This window comes from Dermochelys coriacea, chromosome 1 (assembly GCF_009764565.3).
Source record: "Dermochelys coriacea isolate rDerCor1 chromosome 1, rDerCor1.pri.v4, whole genome shotgun sequence".
NCBI lineage: Eukaryota > Metazoa > Chordata > Testudines > Dermochelyidae > Dermochelys > Dermochelys coriacea.
Genome location: NC_050068.2, coordinates 353,218,296 through 353,232,752, shown reverse-complemented (window position 1 = coordinate 353,232,752; position 14,457 = coordinate 353,218,296). Strand labels below are relative to the sequence as shown.

Here is a 14,457-nt window from a genome sequence, read left to right as displayed (position 1 = left end):
CCACCCACCCACCACGAATAGCCACCTAGGGGGAGGGGGGGAATAAACACAAGCAGAAAAGAAGACGTTGCTAAAGGAAGAAGCCTTGACTGTAGCACGTTGGGTAGCCCTCAGTGGCACGTAAACCCCACAGCTTCTAGAGGAGCAGGGGGCATGCTCAGCCTTCTCCATCCATGCCCCTCTCTCACGCACGCACACGTTCATGGGTCATCATTACCCACACGGAAGATCTCACACCCTGCATTAATGGGCCAAGAGAAACAGTCAAAGCATCTTGTACCCCATGTCCTGCAATGCCACCTGCACCCCAGTACTTAGCTCTCACACCTCCCACACACACACACTGCTCGATACCGCCTCACTGTACGGTAGCTTTAATCCCATTCACACCCCATGATGCGATATGAGCCCAGCTGGGTCCATCTTGTTCCAGGCTTGGCTCTGCCCTCTGAGATGGCAGAATGCGCTCAGGAGGTTTCCATTACTTTCTGATAGCATAGTGGGATGTAATGTCAAAGGCGGATTTACAGTGTTAGCAGGAGGAAACTGCAGCGATGACAGGCAGTGTAGTGAGGAGGCTCAAGTTGTCTCAGCCTGTGATGATGGTGTAACGCGGGAGTCCGGTTAAGAAGCTGTTGCAGCTCTGCATGTGTAAGTAGGGAGCGTCAGGGCTTCCCTGGCGGATCTCCATGGGCGTCAAGAGTTGTTGCACCTGGGCTGCGTTTGACCAGGATGAGGATACTCACACACACCTCTGAGACTTCCTCCAGAATCTGGCCTTCAGGGCTTTCCCAAGACTCTTGGCTAAAACACTCCAGGCTTGATGCCACCCCAAGAACAGCATTCCCTTGGCCGCTACACAAAACCACTCCTCCTGTTCCAGACTGACCCTGTTCTCCAGTGGCCGGCTACTCCCCTCGTGTATACTGTATCTGTATGTTCTTGTGTCTCGGGAGCTCCACCTCACCCCTACCCTTTGCTCTCTCTCTCTCTCTCTCTCTCCCTCCTCCCTCCCCTCCCCCCCCCCCCCGTATCTCTCTTTCCACAGACTTTTCAGTAGTTTAGGAGAACTCAGCACCATTTCCCAGCGGAGCTCCGGAACCACCTACACAGTACGACCTGGCAGCCGCTACCCTGTAACCCGACGTACTCCCAGTCCAGTGAAGCCTGCCCTGGATAGGACAGACCCTCTCAGCACAGTGCGGCCCTATGGATTGACACCTCCCACCATCCTCAAATCTTCCAGCCTCTCCATCCCGCATGAGCCCAAGGAGGTGCGCTTTGTGGTGCGGAGCGTGAGTGCCCGGAGCCGCTCCCCATCCCCCTCACCCTCTCCTGGGCCCCCCCTGCACACTCTGCACCCACCGCAGCCCTTCATGCAGAAACCCCTCCACCTGTGGAACAAATACGATGTAGGGGACTGGCTGGAAAGCATCAATTTGGTGGAGCATCGAGACAAGTTTGAGGACAATGAGATTGAGGGCACACACTTACCTGCCCTCACCAAGGAGGACTTTGTGGAGTTGGGAGTGACACGTGTGGGGCACCGCATGAACATTGAGCGAGCACTCAAACAGCTGGTAGACAGTTGACCATCCTAGGCAGTGCTGGCCTCTTCCAGAGCCAACTTATGGGGGGGGAGGGGGGCGTTTCTACTAGACGAATAAAACCAATTTGATTCTCTTTCTATTCTGACCACTGCACTGAAGGGCGAAGAGCTGAGGAGCGCCCACTCACTCCATACACCCAGAGCCCCAGGTGTGCACAAACACACACGGACACGCACATGCACACACACAAACACATGCTCAGCCCCCACTCAACCCTGCACCAGCCAACACCGCCTTTGGGAAAAGGAATGTTGCATGAAATACACCATCTTTTCTGTTCTTCTAAAGAATCAGGCCTGTATAGCGCTTGATGTGCCTTTCCCCAGGGGCGCTGCTGGTGGCAGGAGGGCAGCGGGCCATGCCCTGGTTGGCCCATGCTCCCCAGTCTGCGGTAGAACCTTGTTCACCTGCGTGGCGCAGGCTGTGGAATGTATTCTGATCAAAGGGCTATGGAGAGGAGGAGGAGTAGCCGGTGTTACTGGTGCAAATTAGGAACCATAGCTCAGTTTAGGGTGATGGGGCTGTCAGCTAAAGAGGCTCAGCTGTGTTGCAATGGTCGTCTTGTGACCCAGGGACTGAACTGATCTGTATGTGATACAAGGCGGGTGCTTGTTTGAATATCAGTTGAGTCCCTGTTCCCTGAGCTGCAGCAACCAGAGGCCTAGGTTACATCCTGCCACGCTGCTGCTCAGCTATCCCGCGAGAGTGGCTGACTGGTAGGCAGATCGGGGTCCTCTGTGACCCACAGGGCAGGAGGCTGTGAGGCACCTGGAGGAGCTGCTGAATAACATGGTAGTGGTGATGGGAGTCTTGGAGGGGCCAAATGGAGAGGGCAGTGCTGGCTCTCACGCGGCCCCTGACGCCAGCTCCAAGACCGGTGAGGGCAGGCAGGCACCAAGGTGCAGGTCCCTAGACCCAGCAGTCCGGGGGGAGCGGCGTCAGGGATTCCGGGGCAGGCAGCCTGTTTCCCATCCGGGCAAAGCCTGTGCTGGCATGTGGGCGCCTGGCACTATTGGTGGGCTCCAGCTCAGACAGGCCCTAGTGGCTGCTGCAGCACAACGGGCCATTCTGATTCAATGGCCACGATGCACAGTTGGGACTACCCCGCAGGGAGAACCAGATCTGCTGCCTCTAGCCAATTGCTGCTTCTGCCTGGGGAGCCCCTTCATCTAGGCTCCTTCAATAGCTTCCGCCCCAAAGCGGAGCAAGCGTGTTGCCATGCAAACAAGAAAACTGTGATGGCCTTGCCGAGAAAGCCAAGCCTTTGGACTCTGTGTTCCTTTGCCCTATTGCCCTGGGCTGCCCTGGTGAGAGAGGAAGTGAAGCCGCATGGATCGAAGCATGTTTGGGGGATGTCCGAGGGAGGCTGGTGGGGAATCAAGCAGAATATGCTTTGCCAACGTTCAAAGGGGGTGTGGGGTGGGGGGAGTCTTCTTTTGCCTCTTGGTTTGGGGTCTTGTTTCCAAGGGGGACACATTGATGGCTAATATATAATCTCCATGCATTTATGTAGAGCAGCTGATGATCAACAAGAGATGATGCTAAACTCCAGGATTCCCATGCCGTCCTAGTCATCCTTATTTTGCATCTTTTTAATCAGCTATATATTTGAAAAGAGAAGAGAACAAATATCTATATACCTATATCTGTAGCACCTGAGTTTGTTAGCATTTGACTAAGTCTCTGTATCACTAGACTTACTAAGCTGCTCCCTTTCCCTGGGACACTCACGACTGGGCGAGTTTTTAGTGACTGACTGAACGAATGTTAAAGTCTTCTAAAGAATCTCCATCTCCTTCCGGGCCCTCAGGATTTTAAAGATTTAGAAACACAGAATAAAACGTGGGCTTGGGCCGCGCCAAGTCTCCCATTCCCAGACCGAGCTGAACAGAGATGCAGTTTACCCAACGCAGCCGCAGTCCTGGGGTGCCCAGTGCAGCAGGTCCCTCCCCCGCCTCCCCTCCTGAGGAAGAGGCATTATCGTCCCGCCGCATGCATGGCAGGGGTCTGCGTGCAGGGTGGCTAGGGGCCCACACCCAGCCAGCAGGGCAAGGAGGCGGGTGCCCTTGGGCTGCTCCTCAGGACTTGAGGGTTAGGAGTGAGGCTGCGGAGGGGAACAAAGAAGGGCCCTTTCAGGACAGACTGGGAGGTGGAAGGACATGCGCCCCTCCCCATTCCAGGGCTGGGCTGGGCAGCTCTCCAGGTCCACTGTCTCTGAGGTCTGATATGTGGCTGGGCAGGAGGAACGCCTGCTCGGAGGGCTGCTGGGAGGAGACACTCGCTCTGGGCAAAGGGCTTGGTTGCGGGGCAGTGTCCCTCCTGGCCTGGGGGATGGTTTGGCCTTTTCACTAGTCAGCTGTAGGAGAGTAATAATAGCCCCTGGCACCACCACCCCCGGCCCCGCCACGGGCCCGCCTGGCCCCCAGCAGCCCTGGGGGGAGCAGCGTTGCTTTGTAACGCTGGGACGAGCCCAGGAGGTGCTCCCAGGTGTGGTTGGAGCCACGGAGATCTGTGGCTCGCTCCTTGGCTGGTGCTTGTCCCTTCACTTCTAGCGCACTGAGTTGTATCAGGTCTCATGTCTGCCACCACGCCCTCCGGCCCCCTTCAGGCATGAGAGCATGCAAGGGGGGGGGGTAAATTACAGAGAAAGGAAATACGCAGGGAGGGGATTGTCCTGCTGGGCCACCCCAGCGTGGCCTGCAAATGTCACGCACTGGCTTTTCACCTGTCTTTGATCTCACACTCATATGCCCAGCCCCCAGTTTCTAGGCAACCCATCTGGGGTGGGGCTCTGCCCTTGCCCCCTTGGGGGACTGGTGTGCCCAAAAGGCCAAGTGCCCCTTTGAAGGCATTAATGCTTCTGGTGCTAGAGGAAAGGACAACGAGGTTCCTCTCCGACCCTCACACATCTCGGAACCTTACAGCCATCAGCTGGGGCAGCCCCACTGTGTGCTGGGGAGGGGGCTCAGGGAGCGAGCTCCCCACATACTCTGAGGGTGCTGTCTCCCCTTCCCTGAGCTGTCACTCGCGCGCTGGGCTCAGAGGAGCAAACCCAGCCCTGTCAATTTCACCAATTCGCCCCATGCTGCATCTGGGAGCTGGCAACGTGGGGCAGCACCATGGGGAAGGGACAGAGGGGGATCTATAGCCAGATTAGTCTGGAAAGTAAACCCTGCTGTGTGCCCTGTATGGACCCCAAACACTCACTGGCTAATCCCGTGCCCTGACCCAACCACAACCCCAATCACCCCTTTTCCCCGGGGCCCCATGGTGCCTACCCCAGCCCAAGCCAATAGCACAGTTGCAGATTCCCAACCATCCCGGTACAGCAGCCCTGCTACAGCCACCGTCCCAACGCTCCTCAAGTGCCTAGCCCCATGTCCCAGCCACCAGCCCCACATCCCAGCCCCACGTCCCAGTCACCAGCCCTTCGTACCCAGCCCCACGTCCCAGCTACCAGCCTCACATCCCAGCCCCATGTCCCAGCCCCACATCCCAGCCACCAGCCCTTTGTACCCAGCCCCACGACCCATCCACCAGCCTCACATCCCAGCCCCATGTCCCAACCACCAGCCCCACGTCCCAGCCACCAGTCCCACATCCCCACACGCGTTACTCCTGTACCCACCCTGACCACATATTCCAATACACACTACCCACACACCATAGCCGCAGCCCCACACACTATCTCCCAGAATACACATCTCCAGACACTGCATTTGCACTGCCCTGCCCCATATCCCCAAACATACCCAACCCCTATCCCCATACACTGTACCCCAACCCCATCCCCATACACTGTACCCCAGCCCCCTATCCCCATACACCGTACCCCAACCCCTATCCTCATATACTGTACCCCCCAATCCCCATACATTGTACCCCAGCCCCATCCCCTCACATCATACCCCCATCCTCATACACCATGCCCCAGCCCCCTATCCCCATACATCATACTCCCCCATCCCCATACACCATAGCCCCCCCATACATGACATCTAGCCCCATGCCCAACTCATCTACACTCCTTCCCAATCCCTCCCCCTCCCATACACCGTGCCCTCCACGCCACTGTCACACATGATATCACACACAGGATCCAGGCCTATACCCAGCCCCCCTCCATGCTGTCAGCATCCAGCCCCACTCATCAGCAACTGCCGTGACTCCCTGCAGCCTGCACCAGGCGAAAGCCCACTTCATGTGGCACGTGTCCTCGCCCCTCTCACCACAGCCCCTTGCTCGTCTTTCGTCCCAGGACTCAACAGTGAGACTTGGTGGGATCCCGTCATTCACCCCAGCACAGAACAAGTGCTACCAGACACGCTTTCCCATTTGAGCCCTGCCCCTTCGCCCAGCACCTCAGCTCCCATGCTGGGCCTCACTGCCGTTCACCCCACACACCCCAGTGTCTGGCACACCTACCCCTGGCCCCAGCACTTCACCCTGAGACGCAGCCTCCACCCGGCGATCCCAGCAGCTCCTCAGGCGCAGCAGGCCCTTGCAGGCAGCCATGATCCCCAGGCCTGCTGTACAGCGAGCCGGAAAAGCAAACTTTCCTCTTTGGTGTGGTTCATACACTTCTCCCACCTGTCTTTGCAAGCCCCATCTTGGATCTCTGGGCCCCCCCTTGGCAGCCTGCAGGCCTTGTCTGGCTCTTGGGCGCCTGAGGGGTGAGTTGCAGTAGTACAGGTTGTGTTAGCCTGAGTGCAGGCTGAATTCGAGTTCATGCTCTTGAACTCTGGGTCTTTGTCCCTTCTGCAGCTGTTTCTGGGGCAAACCTGTCGAGACCCTGCCTGCACCCTGCCTCCTGTCTTGGAGGCCACAAGCCTGCAGACCATACCTTGTCTGCAGCATGTTCCGCCAGGGCCAGGGAAAGCTGGAGACCTTCAGCCCCTTTCCCACGCTTCCTCCCGCATGGCGTTGTTGTCCCACGGGAGGGCTGGAAATGGCAGAAGCAGTGCTGCTCAGCCTCCATCCCACTAAGCAGCTGCAGCCGTACCTGTGTTAGCAAACACTGCGTGATCTCCTGACACCAGACGGTCAGTCCTGGGGACACCACGGCAAGGCCCAGGAAGGCATAACACAAAAGAAAGCAACATCCAACCAGGGGCTCAACTCTTTTCTGCGCTGGAAATGTCTCTGGCCAACCAGGGCCTACCCGGCTTGATCAGCCAACAGCCTGTTTCCCTGCCCACCCAGTACCTGCAGCCTGGCAGCGACTGGCCCGCCTGAAAGGCTCGTCCCCTCTTATGGGTCACCCTCCCTTTCCAGGACAAGATTGGCTGGTTCCTCTTATTACCCTCCCTCCCGCCTGCTGCCCCCATGACTGCAGTCAGCGCTGCGGTACGGACACAGCACCCTCCCAGTATGCGTGAGAGGCCCCAAAGGCACGTGCCTTTGATGAGACGCTGTAGCGGTCTGGTGACGTTTCTACAGGCGATGGCAGAGGAGACCGGCAAAATGCTCCCTGCCTGCTGCACTGGGGCCTGGCAAGGAATTCACCTGTCAGGCTGCAGGGTGACCAGCTGGGCTGCGTTTCTCTTGAGATGAGCATTAATTGCCAAAGGCAATTGCTGGTGATGATGCTTAACCTAAGGCAGTGGCAGGCTGAGACAAATTCCACAGCTCTGCTTCCTTCTTCCTCGCGGCAGACAACAGAATCTCATTTTGTATCAGTCCGAGACAGCGTCAGAGCCCCCGGTTCTGGTGAACACAGGACTGTTGCGGGAGGGTCTTGGCTGCCCAGTGAAAGCCTTGGGCATGCTGAGGTCTGTACAGAGCCTTGGTTGTCTCACAGTTTCATTGACGTCTTTGGGCATCGCATCCCGTAGTTCAGCAACATTTGCCCCAGGCTCAGTTTTGAGAGCCCCATCTGTGGTCTGCTGGCTGTGACGAATGTCTCACGCATTAGTCGCACCCACAGACATCCAGTTCGGAGCTGTCCACCTTCCCAGGTTGCACAAAGTCCTGCTGGCCCCCAGTGGCCTTGTCCCATGGTCATTTTGAGACTCCCCTTGGTGCAAGTGTAGCTTGCCAGTTACCACAGCTGCTGTTCCAGAACCTTGTGTTCTCAGCTGAAGCAAAGGGGATTTTTTCCATGTGTAGATGGCACTTTCCTGACTTTATACCTATTCTAGCTGCATTGGCATCTCTGTTCCCACCGTCTCCAGACAGAGAGGAACAGCTCATTCTGAAAAGCCATTTGGGGGGGAGGCCAAGTGACCCAGGAAAAGGGAGCCAACCATGACACGTTAGCATCAGGTTCATGTCGCGAACAAACGTGCCCATCTGTCAGGACATCCTGAGCGGCTCAGGATTTGACATGTGCTGAGGTGACTGTGATGTCTCATGGCTTCTCAATGACTTTTGGTAGCTCCTATATAAACTGAGGACAACGTTTTTGCTTTGGGGTTGTTTTTTTTAAAGGTGTCGATGGGGGGGGGGGGTCCAGACTAAATTCATTAATTTTTGTTATTCATGCTCTTCTCTTTGTATTTCTAGACATTAAAACAAAGAAGACTCAAAACCCTAAACACTTTGCTCCTGATGGTTAAAAGCTTTTCCAGCTGCAACCGCTTGGAACTGGAAACAAAGTGTGGGTTAATTTTCCAGTCTCACACGCACACACATATGTCCCTATGCACAAAGTCACACCCACACACAAACACACACACACACACTGTTCTTTCACCCAGACAAACTCACCTGTGGGTTTTTGGTTTGGTTTGGTTTGGTTTTTTAAATTTTACAGGGTCAGTTTGACTTCACTCCTTATTTTGTATGGATTTTCGGAGATTTCTCCTTCTCCAGAGTCATGGAGGTGTGGCCCATGCACCTCCTGCCCCTCAACGTTGTGATACACACACCCCCACAGAGATCTATGTTTCTTATATTACTAATTATTATTATTATTATTATATTATTATTATGTAATAAATTTATATGAAACCTTTTGTTGTGTTCTGGGCTGCAGCTTTGCTCTTCCTGGCTTGGGACCAGGGTGAGCAGATTGGGGAGCAGCACCCCTGGACAGTGAGTCTGTGGGCATCTGTTTGCACCTTATGACATGCCCAGTCCATGGGGCCGGCTCTGCACATGAGGGTAGAACAGTGACACTCAGACCTCAGGAGTTCAGGAGCCAAATTAACTATCAACATTCCCCAAAGAGCTGCAGGGGTGAGAGTTCGGTGTCTCTGTTAGTGCTGTAGAGTCATTTAACTCATATGGCAGGAAATATGTCATTTTTCTCTGTCATTCTCACAGCAAACTGACTGACCAAGTGTTATTATTTTATCAACTACAAGTGGTTACTGACAGTAGACGCATCCTGACTGGTTAATAGCTCAGCCTGGTCACTAATTCACACAGCGCTTTAATGTCCTGTGCTGCAACGAGTCACAGGAGAAATGTTAACGAGCCACTCGCAGCTCCCGCACTGCAGTCTGAGGCTCTCACTGGGACAGAATCAACACTCAACCAATACAGGCACAAAACCAGCCCCACCTTGACACCCTGTTCAACCCCCGGCAGGTTACAGCGCTATCTCGCCACACCCTAGCCAGCCACAGTCAATCGGCCTGACTCCAAGGCCAGGCTGGACCACAGCTTCCCACACCACACTCGAAAGGCTCCCAAATCTGAGCTGCGGGATGGCATGAAGTCCAGGACCAGGGGGCCCTGAGCTGGGACTGTTGGATCCCTGGCTTAGAGCTCTGCCCTCGGGTGAGGACGGACAGCAAGAGCATGCCCAGACAAGCAGATGGGGGCGTGAGCCTGGGACTTCTGACCTGGTCCCTGGAGGTGGTGTACATGGATTGGCCTAAGAAAGGGGCTGGGCCTGCTGACATCAGCCCAGCACAGTGCAGCATCAGGGCCCCCCAGTGCTCGGCCAGGTGGCCGCTATGCAGTGCGCTTGGCCCCAGGGAAAGATCCAGGAGTCTGGGGAGGGCTCCACATCGGCAAGGCAGGTGAGGTTTCCCCCAGGAAGCTGACCCATGCCCCACAGTCCCTATCTCGGCGCCTGCACTCCAGGAGTGGAGAGGGTGTCCGCATGACCCTTAGGGTCAGCCGGGGGTATTGCCCGCGTTCTCCGCCAGGGTCAGTCACAGCCACTGGGCAGCCCCCCCCTTCCTGCCAGCAGCACCAGTGCCTGGGCTCCACTGAGCTTCAGCCCCCGCCCCCAGCCTCCCCACTTGGCCAAACACAGGCCAGCCAGGACCCAAAGGAGCTGCAGGACTTAGTGTCAGATGCCCAGTGCAGGAACTGGAGCCGAGACCCCCTCAGGCATGTCCTGCTGCGGCACCTGCTGGCTGGACAGCACGGAGCCTTGAGGGCGGGAGGGGGGAATGCCCAGCACACCCTGCCTAGGGACAAGAGTGGGGCTGGGGGAGCCGCCCCATCCACCCCAGCTGTGGCTGCAAACCAGTCACCAGCCCTTGTGTCTCACTGCCGCAACATTAGTGCAGGATCCAAATGCCTCAGCAAGGTACCTGGTCTCCGCCTGCCGTGACCAGGGTGGCCATGTCGCTGCCCTCCCCAGGCCTTACCAAGGGTCAGAGCCTGGTGGAGCCGAGGACACCAGGCTCCTCACCCAGCTTTCACCAGCCATGTGGGCCAACGGCTGCTGAATGAGGCCCAGCCGCCACCAGGGAAATGCTGTGCCTGCCACATGCCCCTCCTGCCCTGACATGGGGGGGGCCATGGCTTCAGCCTCGCAGTAGCCAACTTTGCACCTATGGCTGCAAGTCCAGTGCAGGCCTGGGAACTCAGGCAAGATCTTGGAGGCAGTGGGGGGGGCCTGTACCCATGGCTCCTACACTAGGCCACCTTGGGATTCACACATTCACAGGCCCTCATCTTGGGGCTGAAAGGCCCCAGACGGCTCAGCCAGGGCTCAGACACACACACACACAGGGATGGGGCTTAGTCACAAACGACTTGTGGCAATGGGAGCAGGCATGCTCACGCTGCAGCGTAGCTGCTGTTTGCTGGAGGGCAACGCTCAAAGCACCAGGGCCTGTGAGCACCCAGAGAGCTCCTGGCTAGGTTCCCATGCAGCTGGGCCTAGCCTTGCACGGTGCCAAGCGTGAGCTGCACTGGCTGGAAAGCACCAGGGCAAAGAGACATGTTCAGAGCAACTTGAGAAAATGTACCCAGAGCTGGTGTCCCGGGGACCATAAACAAGCTGACTGAGGCATTTCAGAGACAAAACAGGGCCATAAGCCCCCACCCAGTGTAAATTTGGAGCCAGGCCTCTGATTCCAGCTGAGAGACTCTGGCTTTACAGAGAGCAAGTGACTGCGAGCAAGCTCTGGCCCGTCAGGTACAACTCTTTCCTGCAGACATGCCTCTGCAGGGCTCCAAGGGGTCACTGGGGCTGGCGTCCAGGGCAGGAGCAGGCGGGAATACAACATGGACTAGCTGTGCTGGTAGTTGCATGGCCATCTTGCCATATGTGTAGTTTGCATGTGGCCAGCTCACCAAGTGAACCAGCACACTCTGTGGATGGTGCTTGCCCTAATCACCACCCACCAAGATGTGGAAGGGCCGAGGCCCACTCCTGTGGGACCCCGCAGGAAACAACCCCACTGGCGGATGAGCCCCCCTGTAAAATTACACTGTGAGATCTGTCACGGACTCACAGGCCCCCATGCTCTCTCAGCTCCATACGGGCCCCTTCAGTGTGACAGCACTTCTCGGGGTGGGGCATGCTCTCTTGGGGGTTAAGCCGTGGGCCCCTCCACCACCTCTGAGCTGTCAGAACGCCTGTCTCCTGTCTCCTACCGCAGGTGGGGTTGCAGGGCTCCAGTTTTCGACCTGCACGCCCAGTCAAAAAGGGGCCCTCGTGGCACTGGCCAGCACCGCTATCATTCTGATCGGCTGTGCTAAGGTGCAGCTCCCAGGCGGGGCGGTGGGGTGGGGGGGGCGCTGTCCACTGGGCTCCGCACGCTGACCCCGCCCTGAGCACCGGCTCCGCACTCCCATTGGCCGGGAACCGCGGCCAATGGGAGATGGGGGGGCGGTGCCTGTGGACGAGAGCAGCACACAGAGCCTCCTGCCCCCCACCCCCGCCTGCCTCGAGCTGGACCTGCTGCTGGCCACTTCCAGGATGCGGCGCGGTGCCAGGGCAGGCAGGAAGCCTGCTTTAGCCCCGCTGCGCTGCTGACCAGGAGCTCATGCCCAAACCTCCTGGCCCAGCCCTGAGCACCCCCCTAAACCCAGAGCCCCCTCCTGCACCCCAAGCCCCTCATCCCCAGCCCCACCCAGAGTCCGAACCCCCAGTTAGAGCCCACACCCCTCCCGCAACGCCAACCCCCTCCCCCAGCTCAGTGAAAGTGAGTGAGGGAGGGGGAGAGTGAACCACCAAGGGAGGTGGAATATAGTGAGTGGGGGGCGGGGCCTCATGGAAGGGGTGGGGCAGGGGGCGGGGCCTCATGGAAGGGGTGGGGCAGGGGGCGGGGCCTCATGGAAGGGGTGGGGCTAGGCTGTTCAGTTTTGTGTGATTAGAAGGTTGACAACCCTGGCCGTGGGCCCCCTCAGGGAGTCCCCTGGCTCTGGACCCCCGGGGCCTCCACTCCCAGAGGGAATAATGCCCCCGCTCTCTAGACTGGAGTGACTCTCGGGCGGCTTAACACAGGAGGGTTTATTGAGCGTCTGAACCCAGCACAGGAAACTCTCTGGGCCCTTGGGCCTAGCAACCCTCAGCCAGTACATCTAGGTCTCTCCTGCATCCAGCTGGGCTCTGGCTGCTCTCTCCCCCCAGTCCAGCCGCTCCCTCCTTCCAGCCAATCGTCCTAGATCCTCTCCCTCAACGGCTTCTCCCCTGTCCTTTGTCTTCGGTCCCAGGCAAACAGGTTGCCTGGGCCACCTCTCTTCCATCCTTTGCTCCCCACTGGCTGGAACCGGCTGGGCAGGTCACCGGGGTCCTCTCCCCTCAGCCCTTTGTCCTCCCGCTGGCCAGAACCGGCTGACGGCCAAGCTGGGGTGGGCCTCTCGGTCACCGGTCGCTCGGGTTCCCCATCTCCAGGCAGTTGTCTGGGATCCCAAGTGCTAGGCGAGGTCATGCCTGGTCTTCTGCAACAACAAATTTCCTCTCCCACGCCCTTGTTACACACTCAGCACTCAGGGAAACTGAGCCCCACACAATGTTCATGCCAAGCACTAGGAAAATCCCCCACTTCGTCCCACAGTCAAGCCCCATTTGTTGTGCCATGTTGGGCTTTGCTCAGTGGCAGCTGGGAACTGGTCTAGGGAGGCCGGTGCAGCATGCGGGGGTGTGAGGCAGGAAGGCCGTGGGGCAGCAGGCCTGTGTGGCATAAGGCTTGGGCTCTGTGCCTGCTGCTGAGGGGCCCCCACTGTCAGACCAGGGAGGAGACTGTGCCAGTGGTGAGGGGTGCGTGGGCAGCCTGGTGCAGGCCCTGCAGAGGGGAACAACCCAAGGGGTCAAGCCAGGGACATCTGTAACCCTGCATGTATGGTGGGCTGCCGGTGAGGGGGATACAGGGGGAGACCCTGCTAGCTACACCCCCTGCCCCGACCCAGACAGGTTGGGCTAGGTGGGGTGTGAGCAGGCGGCCCCTTGCCAATGGGCTGGTTACCCACCCACTAGCTGCCATCCCTTTAGGCTGTGCCATATGCCTTTAGGCTCTCCTACAGCTTAGTGGGGCCGGGCTGCCCCGGGGCTTGGCATGATGCTGGAGACCCAGCAGTGTGCCCGGCCAGCTGCCAGGCCCGCCCCACTGAGCTGTGCGCTGAGAGGGCTGCAGCTTGTGTCCCCCATCCCCTGACATGGCTTTGGCACCAGCGTGTACCTGTTGCACCAGTGCTAGTGTAAAATGGCCTCAGGCCTTTTGCCTACTGTCTGCTAGCCGTGCGCCCAGCAGGCCTGCTGCTCCACCTCCGCCAGTGCCGCCGTGTGGCAAGGGGGATCGGGAAGGTGGGGCTCGGCTCTGGCTGCACGCGGACGGATGCCTGGCGTAGCTGGGGCCCCGCTGTGACAAGAACCCAAAGGCCCAGCTCATCGTGATCCTGAACCCCAGCACCAAAGCCCGGAGCCTGGTGTCCCTGGCCTCAGGGCAGCCTCAGCCTGGAACCTGGGCCCTGACTGCATCCAGCAGCTACTCCTTGTATAGTTTGCAAAAAGAAAAGGAGGACTTGTGGCACCTTAGAGACTAACAAATTTATTAGAGCATAAGCTTTCATGAGCTACAGCTCAAATAAATTTGTTAGTCTCTAAGGTGGCACAAGTCATCCTGTTCTTTTTGCGGATACAGACTAACCCGGCTGCTACTCTGAAACCTTTCTATAGTTGTTAAACAGCGGCTACCTCCCACCCCAGAGGTGGCTGCATTTCAGGGGTGGTCGGGTGGGTTTCTTGAGGCTGACACACTGATGGAGAAACTGGCATGAACTAGAGGGAGGAGCTTAGTCTGCCTACACATTTACTCCCCTTCAGAAGGCCTGAGACAGAACCCCTGGCTGTGCCCCCCCTCTCCCCGGTGCCCCTGAATGGCTGAGCACACGCAGCCCCTCAGCGGCCCGGAGCAGGGTGCCCCGCTGGGCTGCACAGCCAGGCTCTCGGGGCGGCTGACAGACGGGCCCAGCCCTCGGGGTCACACAAGCATATATTTATTGAAAGACCCCGCCAGGTGGCGGCAGTGAGGGGGAGAATCGTGAGCCGGGGTTTTGTACAACTCACAGGTGCTCCGGAGGTCCCGTGGGGTTCGAGTCACGCGATACCGGCATACGCAGAGCGGCATGGAGCTATGGGCGCGAAGCGAGTGCTGGGCGGAGATACACGCGGGCTGGCAAGCGACAGGAATGACCAGGCACAGCAGTGGGGCAG

The 14,457-nt window shown here is 58.0% G+C and overlaps 1 protein-coding gene across 2 annotated transcripts in view; it reads left to right on the top strand.

Moving 5' to 3' along the window:
* Nucleotides 1-6,784, top strand: part of SHANK3 (SH3 and multiple ankyrin repeat domains 3) — a 695,549-nt gene extending 688,765 nt beyond the window's left edge. For both annotated transcript variants that reach the window (XM_043500373.1, XM_043500369.1), the window contains one exon: nucleotides 1,049-6,784. In XM_043500373.1, the coding sequence (XP_043356308.1) occupies nucleotides 1,049-1,592 (544 nt within the window). In that variant the 3' untranslated portion in view covers nucleotides 1,593-6,784. The remainder of the gene's footprint in view (nucleotides 1-1,048) is intronic.
* Nucleotides 6,785-14,457: the final 7,673 nt, after the last annotated feature.